Consider the following 24945-nt stretch of genomic DNA (forward strand, 5'->3'; position numbering starts at 1 on the left):
TCGATCGTGCTTTGTGTCGTATTTCCGAAAAAAACCTACCTAGGTGTATGCACACGCGTATTGCGAATCGACTATTTATAAAGGGTATCTATAAAAGTATCAAAAAAAAAAAAAAAGCAAGAAAATGAAATATGCCATGTGTAGGCAAACCTATGGGCAAACGGAAACTGCGCGTTATCGTCGCTGACATGAACGATTAATTCGATCCAATTCCAATTGGAGAATGAATGGACAAGAATTTCGTTCTTCTGCTAGTACATTTTACCTCCAAATCCTACACGCAATTCTACACGCAATCCTACACGCGAGCATTCTTTCACAATTTTTCTTCGAAAATATCTAATATCTAGATACGTAGGTAGGTATAACACGCAGACGTATACATTGGATCCTGAAAGAAACATGGGCGAAAGGAAAAAAGTAAAAACGTAAATTCACGCGGGTTTTCTTCCTAATCCAAAGGTTTTATAGAATTTATAGTACGCGGTCGTTGGCTTTTCATATTTATCGTAAAAGCGAAAGGAAAATACGAAGGGGATGAATTTGACGCGTTACACGTTACATTCGATTCCCTTTCCACATACTTTCCACACACTTTCCACGTATATACACTGACAAAAGTACTGCATTATTTAGTATATTTTTTTTTTCTTCTACAACTGCTAGGTACGCGATGTCGCGCAAAACACTGGCAAAACTTTTCAACTTGGACTCCTTTCCGCTTCACATAATTCATGCACGCGGATGCGATTATTACGTTGGATTTATCGTACAGTTTTCAATCATTTTGTTTCCGATGCAATTCAATAAGTTTACAATAATAGGGGGTATTACGAATAAGTACAACAATACACGCAGCCATACGGTCCAATGATCCAAGTTAACTAAAGATAGGAAGGACTTTTTGTTTGCAGTTGGAACGACTGGAAATTGTAATGTTTGCTTTAGCGCAATCGCGACTTGTGCAATTTACAGGAAAGGAGGAGGACTCTTCTCGGGGTTGCTTTTCAACGCGTGCGTAGACAGCCTGACGAAGAATGCTCGGTGAAAGCGAGCGAATATCCTTTTCAATGGGCCGACGAGTGCCCAGAGGCCTCTCTCTTTCTCTTTCTCTTTTTCTTTTTCTTTTCTCCTCTTCATTCAGCATCCCTTACTTTTTTCTACCTTTTACATCCTCACCCACGTGATCTCCACGATGCTCGCGAGATATTCGTTCGCCACGTTTTCACGTTTTTTCTATACTCTTTCGCTCTTTCGTTTCTTGTTGCGTAGCATCTAGGTCACGAGATATACCAAAAAAAAAAAAAAAAAAAAAAAAAAGACAATTATTTCAAAGTCCAAAACAAAAAAGATGAAATATTACAACGAAACGAATTTTCTTCACCTGTATTCGACTATGATTATTTCTATCTCTACTAAAGAGTCTTACTTTAGTTAGTAAGAATGTCATAGATTTTAAATGCACCGAATAATACGGCGTTACGCTCATCCGCAAGAGATTATCTGTAAAACTCGTTTTGAAGGAAGATTACGTTTGTAGCCAGTTGCTGTCGTACACTCGTGTCTCCTCTTTCATACGTATCGTCAAATTGATAAAATAACTGGAGAAAAGGCAAGTGAATTTTATCGATTTACGCTTATCGCGTAATCGCCTTTTACCTTTGAAATATTTCGCCAAATATTTCGAAATAAACGGTTCAAAGTGTGCTTTTCTTTTTTTTTCTTTCTTGTTAAATGAAAAAAGAAAAAAACAGAAATTTCAAATACATCGATAATTATCGCGCGTAAACAATGTCGGTAAAAAAAAAAAGATAGGAAGAAAATCAAAGAGGATTTGGAAATACCGACGGAGCAAAGAAACGGTGAAAGTGAGTAATAGTGGGTGGTGAAGGGTGGGGGGTAGAAGCAGGGAGCTGGATACTACGTGTTTCAAGTTGTACTTTAAAACTTGAGATTGAAGCATCGTTTCTCATTTATTTGCACCACGCGAGAACAAAGGCGCAAAGCCAGCGGGTAAATTCAATCCAACATTTTATGGTATCGTATTCTGCATTCCAAAGAGATTGCAATTTTTTTCACTAAATTCTATTTTTGTCCTGTTGCTTATTTATTTTTATTTTTTTTTTTCTTGGCAAATAGCTTAACGAGATAACCTGTCATCCTCGCCCTCGTCGTCGTCGTCGTCGTCGTCGTCGCTTTGTTGATTCCTACTTTGCGAGTAATAACTAATGTAATGACGACGAGAAATAAACGCGATAAGGTAATAATCAACTAAACAAAGTGTTCTTTGATATATAAACTAGATTAGTAGGATAATCTTATTGTTTTGGTTAGATTAGAAATAATATGGAGGGCGAAGGAATACCGTACGACGATCCACGCTTCGTGGAAATTCTGGAAGCCTGTTTGCGCGTGGAAATTGGCACTTACAAAGAGTCATACGACAGTAAGAAATAATTCGACTTCTTTGGAGATAACATTATTGTCCAAGTCGCGCATTAAAATTGACGTGAAATATTGTCACACTTGTTTTTTTCTTTTCGCAGAAACTCAGGCTGAAATAAAGAAGATAAAAAGAAACGTTCTAATGAAGTTAGAGAGGAGAAAGGAGCTTAAGATAAAGATAAAAGATGCCGAAGACGTAATATCGATGTTGAACCTTGCTTTTCAAAGGTACGTCATTGAAAAATAAATGAACCATTATTACTTATTACACCTTTTTATTCGTTGTCAGATTGCGAAAAGAATCGAAAGAAACTAAGCAAAAGATCGATTTCATCGAAGCGAATGTCGACCATCGTTCCAAATTAATGTTGCTAGAGATTCAACGATACGAAAACATTCTACAAGAATATCAGACAACTTGGCAAGCTTATCGCGTTAGTAACTTTACTCCTATTTTAAACCATACTATCTTGATCTTATTGTTTTCTCTCATGTTTGATATCGATGACAGGCCGAATACGAAGAATTTCCTTTGGCTAAAAAACGTAACGAGGCAGAAGTCCATTTGAAGAAGATTACCATCGAAAAAATGATTCTCGAATTTAAGATAAAAGATTTGGAAAGGAAAATCGAGATGGAAAAGAGGATCGATGAAATTAGGATGAGATTTAAAATAATAGAATTTGTTAAAGCAATGAAAAATAATGAGAAATTGGAGCGAAGATTAGTCGAGTTGAAGAACAAAATCGATTGCTTAAAGAAGCAACAACATTCGAACGAATTGGAGGTCTTTACGTGAAATCATTTCTTAACGATATAATACAGAGACTTTTTTATTATTCTAATATATATTTTTATATGGTCGCAGTTAAAATCTTTGGACAAACAAGAAGAGGAAGCAAAGAAAAAACGAGCGATGAAATTATTGGAAATGCCCCCGCCGAAAATCAATTTGTCACGATTACGGTTAAATTATTCGCGCAATTGGAAGGATTGGGAATTTAAAAAACAATCGTCGCATATTGATGCTGGTATCGTCTTTGACTTGCTATAATGTACGCACGAATAGGATTGTTTGAAAATGATTCGGTTTGTTTTTTAGATTCAATATCGGTTAATACGATCGCTTTGGAAGAGATGTGCATAACAGATGAAACTCTCGATGGTACGTCGAAAAAAAATGATTGGACAAACCATGGAACAAACGATGAAAAACGATCAACAACGATCAAAAAGATTACCACAGAGAAGTCGTTTACGGCAGTAGCAACGCCTTTGCAAAAGATTCACAATAAGAATACATTATCCTTTTCGAGCAATTCCGGATCGATCGCAAAACAAACGAACTTTGAAGAAAAGAATGATAGTCGATATACGACGCCAATGTGTGTAGAAGAAGAATGCTTAGCTAATTACAACAGTGGAAGTAATCGATTCCCGAACGATACATGCGAACCCAAGAGGATGAAATTGATGCACAATGATGACGAAAATATTGATTCGGAAGTATTGGAAACTCCGAAAAAATCTACTCCCTGTCCACGAGTTACAAAAATCGAGAAAGTGCAATACGGTATCACGCCTTCGATAAAACGTAAAAATACTTTTAACTTTTCGAATAATTTTGATTACGAAACAAATGCGAGTCGTGCGTCTTCTTTCACGTTAAACGAAGCTTTGATGATCAAAGGTATTTGTTAGTTTTTTATTCTCTTTTAATGAATACCGATTAAATCAGTACTTCATTTATTGTATTAATCGTCTTTAGACTTAAACGCTTCGAGATCTATACAGCCTTCCATGTACGACGACAACTCGAGAAACTTTCAAATATCCGATTGCGAAAATGTTTCAAATTTAGGCGATTTCGCTGTAAATGCGGATTCCATTGATGAGGTTTGCGAGAAAAAGGAGAAAAAAACGTTGCAAGAAGAGACACCTCGTAAGTATATTTATGTGTGCAATATGCATACAGAAGTACATCGATAATCATCTTTTTTCGTAGGTTTCAATTTCTCCGATCTGTTGAAAATGAAGGCCGATAATAATTTTCGTATCTTTTAAGGTACTACTGCCTATTTTCTTTTCTATTTCTTTTTCTATTTCACAATGATATGTTTTATTTAGTTATTTTCCTATCGAAAGGTTATCGTTATGTTCAATTGAATTATTAATAAACATAAGTATAAATGTAAGAGATATCAAACAGAGTGTTTATTAAGAGAGAAGAAAAATTCCATTTGCCAGAGTCCCTATGCGAGCACCGACCATATTAAGTTTCGCTATCGAATAAAGTAATACGATATATCTTACGTAAACTTGGATATAACTCAATGTACAAGTGATACGTATTATTTTATGAGACATTCGATACTCGTCGAAATACAGGAATTGTGTGTTGATATTGCTATGATTACTTATTAATGCGATCGATGGGTTTTGTTTTTTTTTTTTTTACATACAAGTGGTGTCGAAAGAAATGCTTCGTTAAATATGGAAAAGATCGATTCGTTGTAAGACGAACTAGTAAACCAACCAACTGTTGTCCTCTCCTTTTTTTCCTTTTCTTTTCTCGCAGAAGCTAGTAGGAGCAAGTTCTTTTGACCGATGTTCCCTGAGCCGGAAGCGATCGATTTAATCGAGTCGATGATCCAAGGGAAAACGCCAAATATCCCATCTCTTATAGTACTTTATTCCACCCTTTTTTTTTATACACCCTTACGTAAGAAATTACGTAATAACTTTTTGCAGAATATTTAATAGACCGTTTAGACATTAGCTCTCGAATCGTACGGTTAGAGCTCCGTTGAAGCACCAGTCTACCATTCGTTGGAAAGTTAGCAACTGCCGCAGCGATTAAAATGTAACAGACGTACGAGTGGTACGAGGATATTCCAGGCAGCGTCGCATAAACTTTACTGCAATATCCAAAGGTTAACTCTCCCGGCGATGTATTTGAAAACGTGACGTTATCTTTGCACGTTGCAACGTCCAAACAATTTCGCAATCGCGAAACATTTTTCAAAAATACTTCCAAATTTACGACAATGTAACATAGTGCGAGTTAATTAGTGGTTGCACATAAGTAACATAACGAACATCCTAGCAAAAGCCTGTAGATTAAATTGCATAGGACGACATTGCCGACGGCCGCAGCAAACGCATTCGCTAAATTTGCTGCAACGTTTTATCGCTACGATGCCGACGGAACGCTGCTGCTATCCTCAGATATTGAAGCAAGTTTATTTTCTTACCAAGTCTGCTCTCTTCTCTCCTCACGACTCATGAATTTTTGGCAAATCCTTCCACAAATTCCAAGCGTCGTCGAGTGTATCGAATAGACGACTTTTTACATAATTTCTAATTAAAATTGATCTATTACTTTGAAAGGAAAAGTATATATCGTGTTCATTGGGGAGATTAAATTTCGAGAACAAAGTTTCAGTTGGGAATAGGAAAGATCGGTGCATCGAAGCGTACGAGCATTGTTACCGGAAGACATTGTTTAACGTACCGCTTTGCTGCGTTGGAAGGAAAAGGTGCTTTGCTAGGAGAGATGACGAAGGGACGACTAAGGGACGACTAAGGGACGACTAAGGGACGAAGAAAAGCACGGTCAAACCGACCTCCATTTTATCACGATCTGTCGATAACAAGGCCATTCGAGCAAAGAAAACGTCCATCGTCTTTTACAAATAGCTCGATTTTGTGCTTTGGATGGAAAATGGGACAACAAAAAATGGCTCTACATTCGTCTTAAGGGTGGCTGCTGCGTAGTTGATTTTTCTTCGTCAATTAAGCTCGTAGATATAATAAGCGGGAAGGAGAATATTCGTTCGATGTCGTTTTGGGCAACGACGCGTTCGTTTCTACTTTGTAAGCGAGCACAACAATCCCATTAGTAGCATCGTCGGTGCATTACCAGAGGGACGCGTCGCGTCGCGTCGCGTCACTTCGCGTCGGGTCGCGTCGCTCGTCCAGAAACCGCGAGCGGAGGTTAAATCGCGTGGAACCTCGTTTCACAACGGCCTGCAGATTCGAATTATTTACGGTAAATGGTAGAACGATGTTACCGAACGAATTCGCTTTGTTCGATCGCATTTACACAACGAACCGGATGACAAATGCATAAATTAAATGGAAAAATTCATTTTCTAGGTTGTACAGAATTTTAAGAATCAGAATCTTAAGGGCAAATCCCCGTTGTTATAATACCTTAGATCAGTCTTGGTCATATTTAATAAACTCCAAATTGTTTCGATCGGGAAAGTTTTATAACAAGGAAGGAATATCGAAATGCGATACGAAAGTTGCCTATATTAAATACCAATTGCGGTTTTGTAATAAATAATTAATAAAAAGAAGACGCGTTGTATGAATTTCGTTTGGTCGGAATTTATAGCGGTTCAACAATGCCGCAAATCATAAATGGAATTCTCATTAACGGAAAATGGCAACGCGCAGTTCTGTAATAAAATTCACCTTTACAAATGATATTCGTTAATAATCATTATCATTGTGATTATATCCGAAATCAAAGCTTCCGTACATTTTGTTTCGAAGATTCGAATGAAATGTAGAAAAGATAGAAAAGAATAATTGATCTTCTAATCTAGGTGTTGGGTAGTAAACATCGTTTAAGGAGAAGGATTAATTCGTAAAGTAATTACTCGGTTCGATCGTTCTTGCGAAAATAATGAAGAAAGTTTGAAAGTTTCGCTGATAGGCTTAGGATACGTTCTAGAGCAGCTCGTTCCTTTTTATTCCTGTTGAAAATTAAGGATCGAATGGAATATGAAAGAATGGCTTGGTACTTGAACGGGCATGCAAAATCGATGAACGTATGAATATTAACGCTTTCGCATTGCCGTCCTCCGGTATTTGCATAAACCGATACGTTCGCCTAATGTTTTTTTCTTTCTTTTTTTTTTTTGCAAAAAAAAGAGGAAAAGAAGAAAAGACCATGCTAGGTTGGTCATACTAGGTTGGTAGGTTGGTATGTCGATATCGCGTATCGATAACTCACGCGAACATTGACGGACTTCGTCGCTTCCGTCTCCGCAGTCGTCGACGACGTTGCAAACCTTGTTCAGGGGGACGCAATGGCCGTTGTTGCATTGAAATTCGCTTCTCCGGCAGGAAAGGACCGCCGTCGCCATTAGAACGCAGGAACAAATCAGCCAGTGGACGTCTGAAAAGAAGAAGAAAATAGGATTTTAAAGGATCGTGACATTTGGCAGCAACGCGAGAGGTGATGTACGTTTTTAGAGTAATGAAAGCGTTCATTCTAAAACGAGCATTAGCGTATTGTTCGAATTCACGAGTACTACACTTTTGGTTTTATTTCGTCTCCGAGGTCCGGCTTTCGTCCGCGACCTCGCCACAAGAGCACCGCTGCCGTTCCTTTTCATTCCTCTCGCGCGTTATTCTAGTCTTTTTATTAGACGTTACATTTGTAGGAAAAAAAGAAAAATACACGGCGACCTCGTTTAAAGATTCGCCTACTTTCGCCACTGGTGGAGCCGATATTACTCGGCTTGCTTGAGTAATTGCGTTGATCCGCTTGTTTTTTTTTTTTTAATTCCACTAATAATGTTCAATTAAAGAAACGCAAGCATAATGCTCGGTAACAATGGCGAAGGTTGGCAAGCTTCCACTGGCTTCCACATGGAATATATCGATCCGATTCGTATCGAGTTAACGCACGGCGCCGATAAATTCGACGTAGCCGTTATTACCGTGACCGGTAATAAGTCACGGGACGAACGGTAATAAGCGGTGTCGCGTATGCCATTCAACTCTGAAACGTCCATGATCATTCCGTTCATTTTCTCGGCTGGTTCGCTATTTAACGCGTCGTTTCCATATCGATAACGTAGAAATCACCTTAAATCCTTGCTAATGTTAGGTAGTAAGCTATCGAAAAACTAATGCATCCTACTACAACTTTCCTACTCGAAAGTATCGACAATCGTCCAGCAGCCAGCAGATGAGGAGGAAAAATTTGTTGTCAACCTTTGCGAACTCGCGACGGAGAAATATCTTTTGTTAGGTTGAGAAGTATCGAGTTACAGTCTATTCCGTGCGACTAGCGTAAGGCTTTGCGCTTTCTATTCGCGAAGAAATGAAATTGAAACCCGTTGGTGAATATCTCGTTTTCAAGATCCATCTCTCCAGGAACAGGATCTACATGTTTATAAGTTTTTTTCAATGTACTTTGATAAATAGGAAATTGCAGTTAGTCGAAATGAAATGTTGTCATTGTTCCATAGATGTCAAAACTCTGGCTAGTCAGCAGAGTTCATTGAAGGGCTACAGCAATTGGTTGGAAAGTCCGAGCATTCCGGTATCTAAGGATAAGGAGGTGAAGAGGAAGATAGATGGAGCGAATTGTCGATTGAAAAGCTCGTCGTTGGAATATCCGGAGGCGTCGGACTGAACTCGAGTACTCGCAAGTATTACATAGATATCGATTGCAGTCCTTCTCAGGTTACGATGAGATTCTTCTGTCAGCGATGTACCAGTCAAATTTTCTTCGCTTTCGCTTTGCCAATTTGTATTTGCTATACCGAATTATGTAGATGAGAAACTCAATTGAAAAGCTTCATCTATCTCGTCTATCTCGTCTACCTACGTACCTACGTACCCTAGAATCGTAACGTTGAATTTCGTAACTTTGTCCCGTGTTTTTGTTTTCTGTTGTTTCGTTTTTTGATTATTTTCTTTTCCTTCGCTTTTGTTCGCGTTATAGATAATAGTAAAGTAAAAAAAAGGAAAATGTGGTGGAACAACAAAAGTCTCCAGAGGGAAAGCTTGAAAAGGTAACGGGCTTTTTAACTGGGAAATATTTTTTTCCTATTTCTCCTCTCGTCTTCCTTTACTTTGCAGATTTCGCTCAAGAATAATGATTTTCACAGTCGTGGAATCGTGGCAACCGCATATCGGTTCGTCGAAAAGAAAGCTCGTCGTGCCGAGCGATAATGGCTTTCTGAAACAGCTTTCCTCCGGCTTTCTTTCGACTTTCGCGTTTCGGAAAATTCCCATCGCAAATAAAAGGAATCCCCGTAGGAGGTCGATATAATGAGACACGTTCCACGTTTTTCTTCATTTCTATTCTCCAAAGTTATCGAGTACTTTGCTAATTTATAACGAATCGCAAGTACAAAAGCAGTTGTAACGACAATCACAGGGATATTATTATTCTATCGAATTAATTGAACAACAATTAATGTACAAATGATGAATGTTTCAATGATTTTATTAACAAATTTGCCAAGGCAACCATAGCCTTCCATTATAACCTTTCGGACGGTAGCTTTTATCTCTTGCTACCGGTAGAGCCTATTAAATCTTTTAAATGAAATCTATTAAATTTTTCATAAAAAATTTGATGGAATAAAATCGCGTAGGTTCGAAGTAAGAATTCCATTAACTAGGTATGACATTTGTAGAGAAAAATAATAGTTCTCATCTATTTGGTGGTGGTGGGTGGTTGGTTGGTTGGTTGGTTGGTTGGTAGGTCCTGCATCATCGTGATTTCTGTTTTGGCAAAATGCCCACGATGTCCCTGGCAGCAACTGAAAATCGGTCGTGTGGATTAAGGTCTCGGTTAAAAAATCTACTGCACTCCGCTAATTAAAGAAAAATCTATAATTTAGCGTTGTTTATTCGCTCGGCGAAAAGTGAAGTTTGCAAATATCCAAAAAGATACACCGAAACTCGTGGTTTTCGTTTGGTTGCGTGGTTGCGCCTAACGAAGTGGGTGCTAAGGATAATAAAATTCCAAGATGTCGACAAGGTGTCATTAGAATCACGGGCGACGGTACCTCGAGAGCGATGAGAGCGAACAGGTTGAAGGTAGGAACGAAGGAATGGAATGGAAAGGAAAGAGGAAGAGTCAAGAAGAGCCTCATTAATAATGCAAGTAGGGGCTCGATGTCGACCGACGCGAGACACATTTTCTAATTATTTTCCTCGATTCGAAAGATAAAAGAAGTCTACCAGCTTAAAGCGCTCTCTCTCTCTCTCTCTCTCTCTCTCTCGATCGATTTTTCGGCAAAAACAAAATGTGAAAGTTTTCAATTCCACGTGTCCCTGCCTTCGAATGCACTCTAACAATTACTTGATGTTTGTAAGACGGGGAGGATCGTTTACAAAAGCCGGAAATTGATTTCAATCTTGAGCCAAACTCGCGCAAAGGGTTGTTGTTTCGTAAACATCCCTACAATGAAGTAGTAGGCTCGCGAAGCTTGTATTTTGTTTTCACCCTGTGAAAAAGTCTATCTCGAATTGGCGATCACGTTCGTTCCATAACGTGCCCGCATTGTGTGCGTATCAGGTAGGGGCTCTCTGTGATTGTAAAGTTCGATTAATCGTTATCGGCTATCAGTGTCACGTTCGTTCGAGTTTACGCTAATAATGTTTCGCGCATAAATGAAAAAAAGTCAAAGGTTGGCAATCTCTCTCTCTCTCTCTCTCTCTTTTGTCAAGTTGCTTCGGCCCAAAAATCACGAGACTCTTCGTTATTTCCTTTCCCAATATCAGCCGATAAATCGTTCCGAAATTGGAAGAAAACTCGAAGAAAGAAGGACGAAAGTAAAGGAAAAAGTTTCGATGCAATCTCGAAACGCTTTCGTCTCGTCGTCCTTTTCCAAGAACTTGGATTTATCGACGCATCGCTAGATCTTCCTCCGAGAGCTTTTATCACTTCCATTTTCCCATCTCGCTCTCGCGTCTTTTATCCAACAAAAAAAAAAAGAAAAAAAAGGATCGACCTGTCATAGTCGATCATTCTTTGCACATCAAATTTTCTACCCAACCACTTTATTAATCGCAAGCTCTTTACTTTTACCAGTGTCCGAAAAAAGCGAGATAATATGGAAATTCCTACTAAACCCGATCCTCCCTTTATAGTAGAATATCGGAGATAGAGATAGAATAATGGAGAACCGTAGGTAATTAAAGCTCGTCCAATTAGGTCCCCCTAATAGATATCCTAAGCAGATAAACCAAAGTCTTTTCTTTTTTCGCCACTTTCTCTCGCTAAAATGAACGCTTGTAGTTGCGCGAACTCTTTGCGGAGGAGGAATCGTTAACCGTTGATTTTGGCGGAGAAAAAAAAATTGATGAGGAATGGCGAATGGAGCGAAAAGGAGAGAAAAAGTGCGAGAAGTAGGTCGGAAGTCCGTGGTAAAACGCTTGGCGCTCCGGCTTTCTTACTTTTCTTCCGAGTTCAAGGGAGGGAGGGAGGGAGGGAGAGAGAGAGAGAGAGAGAGAGAGAGAGAGAGAGAGAGCAAAGCCTAAGGGTCTGGGAGGTTCGAGCAGTGTCTAAAAATAAGTAAATCGATAAGACAATATTACGTAGCTTCCTCTCGGATATACCTTTTAAGAAGAATAATGGAGTAAAGAAGGTAGAGAAAGACGAGAAGATTCAGAGGCGAAAGGGTGACAATACGGAAAGACTCTCTCTCTTTCTCTCTCTCTCTCTCTCTCTCTCTCTCTCTCTCTCCCTCTTTCTTTTGAATTTTTTTTTCTTTGATTGATCAATCGAACGAGAGCGCGTTGCGGACGGTTCGTTGCACTCGATATCCGGAAAAAATAGGAACAAACGCCAGCATTATTTGTTTCTAATATCCTAGAGTTAACGTTTATTCGCGTGTTTTATCAAGCAACATCATTTTAATTTGCGTTAATCGTGAAATGGCATCCAAGGAGAGATCCCGATCACGATGACTGTGTTCTTCTTCTCTGGTTTTCGATCGAATGCGATTAGACATTCCAAGAGAGAGAGAGAGAGAGAGAGACGTGGACCTTGACGCAACCATGCGTCATTTTGAAGTTGGGTCAAAGCGTCGCACGTCCCCTCGCGTTGCCCATGAAAAATTCATCCCCTCGTTGTGAATACAAATCGAGCCATTAAGTTTGAAAGTGCACTCGGCGGCCTGCTTGCGAACACGCACTCGCGTATCGCATAATCGCGGTAATCGACGGACAAAACGTTTAAGCTTGAAGAAAGGAAAATATTGTAGTACACAGGTACGTATTAGAATATTTCACGCGGATTCGATTTCACCTATTCGATCAGATAATCGTCATTACGTTGCTTTGATAACGAAACCGGATCGTAGTGCGTGTGTACAACCTTATGTAGAACGTAGTACGAATTAATAGGTACCATTGGATCCCCGAGCAAAGCCACAAGTTTGCTGGTACTCGCGCGGGATAATAGAGGGTAATGCAAGTGAGTATAATCGATTAATGCATTTGGCAACGCGTCCACGTTCATTACATTCTCCTATATCTCGTCATCGAGAGAGGGATGGAAAGTAAAACGTAATTACTGAAAACGATACTTCGATGTTCCATTTAAATGGCACGTTATCGCGCATTTATCAAATGTTATTGATCTCGACAGGGGAGGATGATATCGAAGAAAGGATCCAGTGATCGGGGATTCGGGTGTTATAGCAGTTATTAAAGGGAGTAAGAAGCGCTCGATCAACGTCAAAGTCGCTTTCCGATTAATCGAGAGATTAATAGGTCCGTCCGTTCGAGCGCGTAACTTCGTTTCGGATTTTGCAGGTAGGTAGATAGGTACACGTGGATTGCTTTGGGAGATGTCGCAGGGTTGTCGCATGGTTGTCGCAGGTTTGTCGCGGGCTTGTCGCGGGCTTGTCGCGGGTGGTCCGGATAACGCGCTGTGGGACGCACTCGCGTGTAATTGATTTATGTCCTTGGAAGCTCGGTCGCGTGTACAAGACAGTACGAAATCCTATTGGAGAGCAGCAGCAGGAATCTAGGCGAGGGCTCGTCGAAGGGCTCGTCGAAGGGCTCGTCGAAGGGCTCGTCGAAGGGCTCGTAGAAGGGCTCGTAGAAGGGCTCGTAGAAGGGCTCCGAGTACGCCAGGCGTCCACAACTAGCACGAGTACTTCTACCTTTCCGCTTCGATATTCCGATCTCTCTCATTCATTAGCATCGCGTACCCTTCCCAACATGGATCGCTTAACGAGCACGAGAATCTATTCGATACGCGCGGCTCGATACCTTCCTGTTGACCAACCAATTTCAAGAGCTCCATCGAGGGCTCGATATAAAACGTTCGGAAAGCTGCCAGAATCTGAAGCAGAGGCTCTCCCTGCACGTTGCTTCGTCGAGTGGAATTTGTCATTGTAATTTAACTCCAATGATGCTCGTTCTACGGAGGCCAAAAAAACCCCTCGTTAATCATAAAAGCGTGTGCGTTGTCTCTGTATTATTAATTATTTTAGCGACTTTTATCGGAATCGCATTTAACGATTCTAATTTGTAATAGGTTCGATGGAAAATCGACGGGTGCGCTTAAATCGAAACGCTCCCTCGCGTCAAAGATGAGATTTTGCCGCAAATGAGAGAAGCTTGTCTCTCGAGATAGATAGAGTTTTGCATGATTAATCGATACGCGCAAAGATAAACGAACGCGTTCAACTAGGGGAGGATTTCTTCTTGTCGATAAAGGGGAGAACCTTGACAAATCGCGAATAAACTTTCCAACCAGTTCATATTGTACAAGGTGTCAGAAGAAAACTTTCTGCGAATCAATTAATTCCAGACGTCCGAAATATCTTTGAAAATTGTAATAACGTCGATGGTAAAAAAAAAGTTGTGTAACTCTCGTTGAAAAAGCTTCGAGTACTCTTTTACCCCCTTTCTAGACCTTTTTCGATCCTCTTACCGAATATTACCACACAGAGGGATTCAATTTTACGGATATAAACGACGAACGTTGTAAATAAGGCTCTTCTCTTTATCCACCGACGATACTGTCATTCTTTAGTTACAAAAATCAAAGTGAGATAGAACAGGAAAACGAATTATTCCAGACTAAAAGGAGACTTTTGTTAATGTTTATCAGGAACGACGACAACGACGACAACGACGACGACGACGACGACGACGACGACGACGACGACGACGACGACAGGCTGACGTCTGACTGGTTGTACCTTTTGTCGCCTATCACGTCCCGGGAAGATTCGAGTAGGGTTAATTGGAATAATTATGGCGGAGTCACGTAGCACGGCTTTTTCTCGGTCTTTTACTCCCCTGAATGTTGTCCTCTCGCCGCAATTTACACGGAAGGCCGAACGCGTAAGCATCCCCGCTATTCGAACGAGGAATAAGTAATTGGATCCGATTTAATGCGTTCGTTCATCCACGAGTGTCTCTCTCTCTCTCTGCCAAAACTAACTGGAAAACAGAAATCCTTGTAACTTGGGAGTACTTAAACGAGCCGTGTAATATTCGCGCTTTTCCACCGTGTAATTTTATTTTACAATTTTACATCTAGCTAGGAAATAAACTAGACAAAATCAAGGAGTCCCACGCTTTCCATGAATTTTCTCATTGGCAAGCCCATCCGTTAATTTGAAAGCTCTTTAGATAATTAAAAGCTCGATCGTACGTCCTTGTGAAAGAAAAAGAACAGTCCTTTTAGAGAGAGAGAGAGAGAGAGAGAGAGAGCCACTTAATAGAATATACGCGTGTAGGAGGTTGAAATAAAAAGCAAAGGGAATAAGACGACGAGCTCGCGGTACGCCGCGAGTTTCTTCTTTGATTTTTTTCCCAAGTAGCGCACCTGTAGGCCAGCCAGAAAGAGCAAAGGAGGGTCGAAGCCAGACGATTTATGGCCTCGAAACTCGTTTCAATATCTTTTCCCTTGGCCGAGGACCTTTTTTTCTTCTCGCAGCTCGTACTAAAGTAAAACTTTAGCCAATAAATAGGAAGAAAGTACGCTTCGTCGCGAGAAACTCGTATCGATCGTAAAGTTCCTAGCGTTGATTCGTATAATTAGCTGAGAAAGTCCGCCGCGTACTTTTTTGTCACGTTTATGAATCAACCGTGGGAGACCATTGTCCTTTATCTTAGACTTTTATATGACATTTTGGATGTTCACTTGAAACAGTGACGACAACAAGGTGCGATATTGATTTTCTGTTTGCTTTATTAACCGAAACGCTGTGTTGCCGTCGTATTTTTCATCGGTGCTTTCGATTTACGCTCGATCTCCGTAATATAGGCAACGAGAAGAAACAAACTTTTTCTCCGCTAGGTTTTTTCGATGGTCCGACCACTGGTTTTTATGATTTATTACGACTGCAGCAGCAGCAGCAGCAGCAGCAGCAGGGTTTTACCTAGGAATTGGATTATTTCGATCTAAACTCGGTTAAAGTTGGCGTGGATTTGTTCGTTGTCCCGTAATAGCAACTCTTTGCGACAAAACCGAGCGTTCTTTTCATTTAAACGGAAACACATCGTGCTTCGTTAAGTCGACAAGGCAAGGCACGGCAAGGCAAAGCAAGGCAAAGCAAGATAACTTCTATTCGTTATTTTAATGGCTACTTCTTGAGCAAGAGCTTCGAAAGTTCTCCTCCGATCGAAACTATTTGTCGGTTAGAGAGAAAGATAGAAAGAAAGAAAGAAAGGAAGAAAAGGGTAGGACGGGGTCAGGAAACAAGCAGAGGGACACGCGCCGAGGGTGGAATACAAAAGCTACGGTTGGATCAATATGCCAGCAGCACCATTGCTAGAAAGGATTCGCAAGGATGCGTCTTTTGGGCTGCGTGCCTTACCAAGATGAATAAGGAATATAAAGAGTCAGAGTAGATCGGTAGTCGAGTCGAGAAACAAGTTTGTCGAGCGTCGAGCGTCGAGCAGTTTCCTGATACGTTTGGAAGCTGGATGTAACCAAATTAGGAAAGTTGCCATGAGAGTTATGATCGAATCGAGCTCGCACGAGCAACGAATACATCTGCATCCTTTTGTTCTGTCCTTATCTAAATCGTTGCGGTTGTTTCTATCGCGTAGGAAGAATTCAAACATGATAGAAACAAGTTTTAATCGTTTTAACGAATTTCCCAAAAGAACGTTCTCCGAGTTCTATCGAGCTAAATTAACCGTGACGCCACGGGTGCGGGCGGGTGCATTCAAAATATGATTGGTTCGAGCTGTAAGAGAAAATTCAAATCCACAAAAATTGGCATATTGCAAAAAGACAAAAAAAAAAAAGGGAAGTAAATGAATTTAAGGAAAGTCCGAATCCATGGGCATTGGTTAGGTAAAGCTTCAGAGTCAAAGAGAGAGCCCGTATTTTCGTGCACGACTACACGTTCGAGGTTTGGTTAGCGCTTAAGCAGACCGCATGGGTTGTAAAGGGAGGATAGAGAGAGAGAGAGAGAGAGAGAGAGACGAGCGTTTTCCAGCGGGGATACATGGACGTAAAATACGTTTGTGGAATAGCCTCCTCTCGGGTTTGCCAAAAAGCTCGCGAAAAGTTTACTACGGTTCCCAGCAGGAACTCTGCTATACTTTGGTTCGATCGTTACAGGAACGAATCCAAATTTGCAAGCTACTCTGGTATCTATTATTTTTCCACCTGGATTTTTGCTCGTTAAGCCCCGACGAGCAAAGCCATTGATCAATTTCCTACTACTAGGAACTAAGGATAAGTTTTTACAAGGGCTATCAGCTCGTTTCGACTTTGTTTCTTCATACACCGGACGATAATAATGGATTTAGCGAAGGTAAGAACGAGCGTATTAACGATGTCGCTGGTAATTACTTAATACGACTCGAAGAACCGTCGGGTTTTTTTGGCATTGCGTTTTGAAATGCTAGCCCCTTTTCCCCGAACGCGACGGGAAAAAAATCGTTAACCGCGGCTGCATCGCGTTTTACATACGTTTGCATTTTCATCGTTTTATCGCGTGCGCTCGTTTTCCCTTTTTTAATCCCGAATCATCGAGTATATATATATATATATATATATCTTTGGTCATCATTTCTGACAAGAGAAAACACCATTACTTTTCATCTTTCATAAGTATCGATCAATGGAACATAATAGCAAACAAGTAGCCAATGCTATGAAAACGTTGCATAATTAGCATACACGAGTTGTTATTTTTACGCATAGTACATTGCTAAGTTTTCCAAGAAGAGATATTAATCCGAAAAATGTGAACGATCGATATCGCATTGTGTCGCGTGAAAGGTGCTGCTTCTAGTTTTATCGCTTTTACACGCTAGGAGCGAGTGTAAAGGGCTAGATCACGCGAATGACGACGGGCTGCTGGGCGGGCTGCTGGGCGGGCGGCTGAGTATAATGACCGTAACTACTGGAGGTAACTGCGACTCGTGAAAGACCGAGTATGGATTCGTCTGGCAACGAGCGTTCCTAACTACTGCCAGGCATTAGTGGTTGCTCGATACTTTTAAATGCGCCAAACGATTATTATCACGAGTATTCCTACATCGTTCACACACGTTGCGCTTTCTTACACCTCTGGATAGCCAAAGGCAAACCGCTTCGATAAGCGCATACAATATTGCACAATGCAGCTTCCATGTATGCGTCTTATCCGTAAGCTCTTCGTACACGACCCTAAGCTATATCTATAGAATGTGGTTGTAGCATGCAACGATACCGGGCTTCGAATAAGCTTCGATTAAAGTCAATAATCGAGCAAAATAATACGAGAGTAACGAAGAAATTTAGGACTTTGTAGGTTCTAAAGGTGCTCGCGAACGCGCTTCCACCGACGCAACGACCTAGATACGGGCCGTTGTCCTAAGACCTCCTTCCAAACGTCCACAAAAATATATCATCTTTTCTCTAACTAATGAGAAATACAAAATCTAACAACTCGCCGGAGAAAAGTCGGAAGAAACTTTCGATTCCTAGGAGAAAAGATCCCGCGCACCTGTTATTTTCCGATAAATTTTTTATCAACTCAGTGGATTTATCGTTGGTGAAGATTATTCACAGAGAAATTGGCGATGAGGATCGATTTTGTTACCGATACGCGCTTTTAACCAATGTCGCGCTATCTAATTACGAAGCTTCGAAAGACGTTCGTGAAAAGATAAGAGATTTGCATAAAGATTGGGATAAATAGAATAAATTGAAAGACCCGGGACAAAAGTTGGTCATGCAAGTTTGTAAGATCGCTCCAAGGTGTAACTCGGAATTATTATTCAGTTCCTGCATGGAGTCCGGTCTCGGAAGGATAGGAAAGGAACTTTATCGAACTTATAATGACTTTAAGGCGCTCGCTAGCCGACTCTCTTCTTCTTATTGATCAAAGTAAATACGTCATTTGCATTAATTCGGCGCGATAAAAGATGGGACGTGAATCAAGAAGAAAGGAAGATAAATGAAAAAAAAAAAATACATGTGTGCAAATCACACAAGTTAAAAGTGAAACTTTTGAAAAAGCAATTCTCGAGAAAATGAGACGAGTGCATAGTATCAGGAGTAAGATAATTTCTTAATATAATATTATTATAATTATTTATTTAATAATTATATAAAAATTTGCGCCTGAAGGAATGCAATCCTCCAGACACACTTTGAAAATGCTGCTTGCGAGCGCTATCTGTTGGGACGGAATTTTTTTGGAGTCGAAACTGTTTATACCCGCATGTATTACGAGTTGCCTATCTTTTGGGCAAAAAAAAATTTCGTCTCAACAGATGGCGCTCCCAAGCAGCATTTTCAAGTGTGTCTGGAGGGTTGCATTCCTGTAGGCGTAATGTTTTTATAAATAATAATAAAAATTTATTTTTAATTTTGTAATTAATACGCTTCGTAATATTCAGTGACACACAAACAGATATAGTCTCAATTAGACTAAATCCTATCTTTCAAATCACCCCCATTGTAAAAATTGTTCACTTGAATAAAGGAGAAAACGATTACGTTATGAATATCGCGAGAATAAGACGAAACTCGTGATCGTTTGCTCATATTAGAACAACACCCGACTCGAGACTGACTCTATATTTAATTAACGTGCCACGCCAATTATGGCAGACACGATAGTTCTATGATAAATGCACGACGCAATAATTAATGAGACAGAAACTTTGATTATAGCGACGCGACGCGACGCGACGCGACGCGTCAGACATTAGCGTTAACGCGACTACAATAACAGAATATTCCATCTTTCCAAGTGTATTATTTTCTAACGCTTTTAGTCGTCGATTCGAAATTGATCGAGGAAAGTTTCGTGGAAAATGACAAAGATCGCGGAAGTTGGAACGATAAGTAGCCTCGAACGATACGTTCAGGCTGTGAAAAGGTGTGAAAAGTAGGACGACGACGACGACTACGACGACGACTACGACGACGACTACGACGACGACTACGCTCGCAGATCTTCTCGGAACAATTCCTCGCAAAACTACGATTTCCTTTCAGTTGGAGAACAAGTCGGAACGATTTTCTTCTAGCTCTTCGCCAACGGGCCTCGCAAAGTTTTCTCGATGACGACCGACCAATGTTCTTTCTCGTTCTCTTTCTTCTCTCAATTCGGTGAAAAAGTGAAGACTGTCGAGTAAACGATCGCGTTTATTAGCGAAAGCAAATGAAAAAAAAAAAAAAAAAAAAGATGACTCGAAAACACTGCTCTAGGGATAGAAATAGAATAGAGTGAGGAAGGGAGAAATAAAATTGAAGTCGACACACTTTGGCAGGTGGGCAAAAGTGTCCTTAGGAAAAGCCCGTCGAAGCGAAACATTATCCCGGATGAGCTCGAAAGAAAGCGTCTTCTCAATCTGTACAAACTGTTTCTTCCGTTCCAACAAACTTTTCTTCCTCTCGATCTCGCCTTGGTCCTTTCGATTTTCAAAGAAATTTCCGGACAGAAGCAAATGGAAGAAACAAGTCCGTAAGTAGAAATCCGAGATAAAGGATGATCGGAAAAGGCCTGTAAAAGATTTCCCCTAAGATACATCCGTGTTTTTTTTTGGTGTCTTTCTTTTTTTTTCTTTGTCTCATGCTCGTTCTTTCCCGTGGCCGCGTTACTCGTTTTTCAGCTTTACGAAGGACTCGAAAAGTTTCCTTGTTTGCGGCGTCAACTTTGATCGGTCTTTGCACATTTTCTTCTTCTTCTTCTCTTGCCATTTCGCCACGTAAATTTAACGACCCTAACTGTGATATTGTGTCGTTAATATAGTCAAATCGATAATCAATAAAAATAAGTAGGAACGTACTTTCATTCGCGGATTTAGAAAATTTAGGAAAAATTTCTTCATAGAAATGAAGAAGAAAGATGATAGGAGCTGCTTCTACAGGAAAATAAAACTCTACTGCTTGGAAGCTCTTGCGAGTTCAGTAACCTTCGGGCAATATCTTTCATCTCTCTATGCATCTCTCTCTATCCAGCTGGTCTACCATCGTTGATTGCGATCCCTCGATGATCGGCTTTCTTTTCGCTGCCTTCCTTCGTATCGATATTCAAGATCAAGAATACGTTTTACGTTGGTAAAACTTTGTTATCGTAAATACCTCTCTACCGATCCGTCGAATCAAATCAAATCAAATCATCAAATTTGCGATTACAGTAAGAGGAACTTTGGAACAATGATCTCTATAATTTAGGATCACGAGAGAAAATATAATATGATATATTCGAAGAATAATATACATTGGATAAAAGTAAGGAAATAAAATGTCTTCTTCTTTCCTTCTTGGCGTGAAATTTAAAACAAAAAGAAAAAAAGGAAAAAAAAGGAAAAAAAGAAAAGAGAGAAAGTAGTAAGAAAGGGGAGCTTTTCCTTTGGGTAATTCTATTTTACGTGCCGTTGCGCGACGATTCGAAACGCGTTACCCCTGAAAACGAATGAGTCGCGAGGAAAGGCGAAAGAATGAAATGTCTCGTGGCTTAACCGAACTTTAATTAAAATTCGAGGCGATCTTGTAAGAGCTCGTAAAACGGCTAAAAGAAAAGACGAAAGAAAAAAGGTATTCGGAACAAACGGACAAAGAATCGAGCTTTTTAAACGATCTTCATTCGAATTAGTATTTTCTTTGCTAACTTTTTCTCTCTCTCTCTCTCTCTCTCTCTTTTATCGATCGCTTTTCCCCTATGCCTATCGGGTCGTGCATTCTAAAAATAATACAAATAATACAAATAATAAAAATAATAAAAATAGGAAAAAAAGAACAAAGTTCTCTCTGGGATGTTTCATTACTGAAAATGTTAAGAGTTAATGACATTACCGTCTACAATATTATCTCCATCTTGTAAAATTATTTGCAACGCTCCTTGGCACCACCGTGTCGTCAAGGTTGTCTTTTTTCCGTCGCTTTGAATATCGCTAGGAGAACGGCTAGAACTGCGACGACCACGACGAGTGTAATTAAAACGCCGCCGTGAGAGACCTTATTAAGGCGCGTATTAAAAGACACAGCAAACGTTTCGTTTCTCCCTCTTTTTCACGTTTAATCGTGCGGTCATACTTGCTAGTTGACTTTACAGAGTAGTACCTAACTCGTGAAAATGAATGAAACCGATCGATCATCGTCCTTCCTACCTTCCCACCCTACCCTACTACCTTCCTACGCTGCGAAAATCATGGCTCGAATAAAGTTGTTCTTAACAAAGGGACGCTGACGTGGCCGTTATCGAAGGTGCACGGTCGAATAGTCGGCTAACTCTCTAGCTTCCTTCTCTAACGAGGTTCAACGGAACAACCGTACATAACTTGTCGCGACCAATCACACAGAAATACTTTGGAAAAGGATTGAAATCTTGAGGAATTCGCGCGCGCGCGAGCGCGCACACACGCCAATGTTGCCAACTACCCTTGTCACAAAGGAAAGAAGATCCGATTATCCTCAAAGTATCGATCTCGGACTCTTTGCCAAATCGTCTTCTAACTTATTGAACTTGTCCAAATGAGAGATTGATTTTGTCCTTATTTTTGGGCTAGCTTTTAAAATAAAAAGAACAAAGAAACGTAGGACGATAATAAATAGAGTGATCCGAAGAGATAGTAGGAACAGTCGATAGAGATTGGGCAACGGTATGCCCAACGTCGTTCTCAGGCATCTCTGCCATGCCATCGCACACATCCGCACACATCCGCACACATCCGCACACATCCGCACACCCACGTTCGAGGCTAACCCAGAAAAGGGATCTCTCGATTAGATCACCGAGCGAGCCACCCTAATACCACCCAACCACCGTTGGTCTACCCACTTCAACGCTATCGTTGGAGGATCCTGCGTGCGTTGGATTTACGAGCGCGTTCCCCCGATATTACCTTACCTGGTGCACGAATAGGGGCACGTAGGGGTTTGCGAGCTCGTTTATTACACTCTTGGGTGCGATTTTCCTCAAATAAGCTTTGCACCGGCCAAACTTTTTATCCAATCTAATCCGTCAAACAACTTTCTTTTTTTATTTGCCTAGTAGAGCGTTGATCGCTAAAAAAAAAAACTATTATTCTTTCTTCATTCGAATAGGCAGAAAAAAGATACAATATTTATGGTGCGTCACTGGTATCACTCGCATAGAAAACAAATATTGATCTAGGTAAAGGCTACAACACGCGGCAAACGTAACGATCGATTCTAAGGAAAATACGAAACTAGGGAATGCGCTGCAACGTTGGTAGCAACAATCTCTAAACATGCACGATAGAAAATAGGTTTTTTTTTTTCTTTTGCCTATCGATCGATAAACTTTACAAAGGATCCAGTGGAACGAAAGGGTCGTTTAGAGAAATTTCGAGAAAGAAGGTATGCGACGAGCGCAACTCCTTTCAAAGCGAGTTTTTCTGATTGGTCCTTTCTGGTGGTTCGTTTTTCCTAAACGAATATACACGCTAGATTCGCTATAGATCTAAACATTTGTCAACGTTTCGAATGAAATACGATGCGGGAGTATCGATGATTCCGAATCGATCCATCGATGGTGAGGTTGGAAAATGGAAGGTTACCGAGGCGTCCGAAGCAGAATCTGATTCTCGAGCAAACCGCAGGACCTACCGCATCTCCCCCTGACGAAACATCCTTTATCGATCCTAGGAGAACGTTCCTACGATGATATTCAAACAAACACATTTGAAGATGACGAAAAATAATGTAAAAAAGGATAGAAAGGGTAACTCATGACTTATGGATCGATCGAACTTGACACCTACATAAGTAAACAGCCCTTATTTGTCGAGAAGACGACGAATCGTCCTACCGCAGCCAATTTGTTCGCTCAACTTTCATGTAAACGCGGGACGGAGAGGATTCTCGATCTTTTCCAATTGTTTCCTTTTCATAAATTATCTTTCCGCGCGGAAAGCAAAACGAAACGAAACGAAAGGTAGGTTTAAAACGCAGGAGAGGCAAAGTACGATACGATTCCGATATTTGTTTCCGACATTCGACGAACGTCACGCGACATGCATTTACTCTTTCCTACGCGACCAATTCCCAACGGTAGGAAATTGCAATAGGTGAAGTTTGTTTGTTTGTTGTTTGTTTTTTTGCTCTCTTTAGGAATAAACGAACTCGACATTGATACGTCGGCGCCTATCGAATCGACGCGAATCGACACGAATCGACGCGAATCGACGCGAGCCGACGCGAATCGAGGCGAAGCAACGCGAAGCGACGCGAGATTAAAAAGGTATTGGGTTGCGTCCAATCTCTTTTGCCTAACGAATAATCAACGCATTTGTTACATACGCTAAAAGATCCAAAAGGAGGACAGCAAAAGGAGGATAGCAAAAGTTTAGAAATCGTTGCTCAATTGCAAATCTCCAGAGGCAACAAAGTCTCTCGCGTCTACTTTTAACCCATTTGCTTTTTGCCCCTTTCTTTGTCCTTTGTTCAATTCTTTTTTTTTTTTCCTTGCCATCTCGATTTCACCCTTTTACTTTTGTCATCTTACTTTCCCACTTACACATACTTTTCACCACCTTCGTCCACGTTCGAATCTTCTTTTTGTCCATTTGTTTCCTTTCATCGGAGCGCACTTCCAAGAGCGCACTTTCAAGAGCGCACTTCCAAGAGCAGACCGGGGATGTTCGCGCCAACCCGCAAAGAAAACTTACTTTTCTTCGAGCAACTATTTTCTTTATGCTCTTCTACCAACTTATCCATCTACCCATACGGATACGCATCGCTGCTTTCATCCGTGAAAAACTATCTAGTGCAGTTTCAGAATAGACTTTAATAAACGTAGCTTTAGCAAACAAAACAAAAGTATTATCGATCGTTAGTCAATTTTTCGAATAAAAATAGCATATTTTTCTGTTTGAATAATTATCCCAGTCGTCGCGCGGTTCGAACGCGAAAGCGCCGAATCCATCCCATTTAAAGTGTCTTTATTATCGATCCTCGACTTTAACACAAACGCGTGGCAGACGACTTTTTTAAAGCCGCTACTAACGAGCACCACCTTCGCCTGGATAAGAATAAGGGAGAACAATTTTTAATGAAAACGCGCGTTGCCAACTTTCGATCGGATAGATTAAACGAATAAAAGGAAAGTTTGTGCGGTAAGCTTTAACGCGGCTTTAGTATTTCTTACGAAAGTGGGCCGAACGAATTCTACCTTCAATCGCTTTTTCACTCCACGACCAACTCGACAAATTCAGTCAAATCTTGTTAATTCGTGCTAAAAGGTGTGTGTGTGTGTGTGTGTGTGTGTGTGTGTGTGTGTGTGTGTGTGT

General features: G+C 40.5%; 2 protein-coding genes across 5 annotated transcripts in view; one reads left to right on the forward strand and one right to left on the reverse strand.

The window, feature by feature from the left end:
• The window catches only part of LOC107067424 (uncharacterized), a 40696-nt gene that overhangs the window by 12249 nt on the left and 3502 nt on the right, over positions 1–24945 (reverse strand). For all 4 annotated transcript variants that reach the window (XM_015322935.2, XM_015322936.2, XM_015322934.2 and 1 more), the window contains one exon: positions 7472–7636. In XM_015322935.2, the coding sequence (XP_015178421.2) occupies positions 7472–7636 (165 nt within the window). The remainder of the gene's footprint in view (positions 1–7471; positions 7637–24945) is intronic.
• LOC107067425 (uncharacterized) lies at positions 1425–4626 on the forward strand. The gene is made up of 9 exons (XM_089177462.1): positions 1425–2260; positions 2335–2446; positions 2547–2673; positions 2735–2879; positions 2957–3232; positions 3314–3476; positions 3548–4135; positions 4214–4387; positions 4451–4626. The coding sequence occupies exons 1-9, from the start codon at positions 2234–2236 to the stop codon at positions 4507–4509; spliced, it is 1671 nt and encodes a 556-aa protein (XP_089033588.1). The 5' UTR covers positions 1425–2233; the 3' UTR covers positions 4510–4626.

This window comes from Polistes dominula, unplaced genomic scaffold, assembly GCF_049000335.1.
Source record: "Polistes dominula isolate Pdom_NZ unplaced genomic scaffold, Pdom_raw_medaka contig_20, whole genome shotgun sequence".
Lineage (NCBI taxonomy): Eukaryota > Metazoa > Arthropoda > Insecta > Hymenoptera > Vespidae > Polistes > Polistes dominula.

What these genes read in the sequence shown, in the direction of transcription:
- LOC107067425 (XM_089177462.1), top strand. Translation starts at nt 2,234, where the DNA reads ATGACGACGAGAAATAAACGCGATAAG. An exon ending in CGAGAAATAAACGCGATAAG is followed by an intron (nt 2,261 to 2,334) that starts GTAATAATCAAC and finishes TGTTTTGGTTAG; the next exon opens with ATTAGAAATAATATGGAGGG. An exon ending in TTACAAAGAGTCATACGACA is followed by an intron (nt 2,447 to 2,546) that starts GTAAGAAATAAT and finishes TTCTTTTCGCAG; the next exon opens with AAACTCAGGCTGAAATAAAG.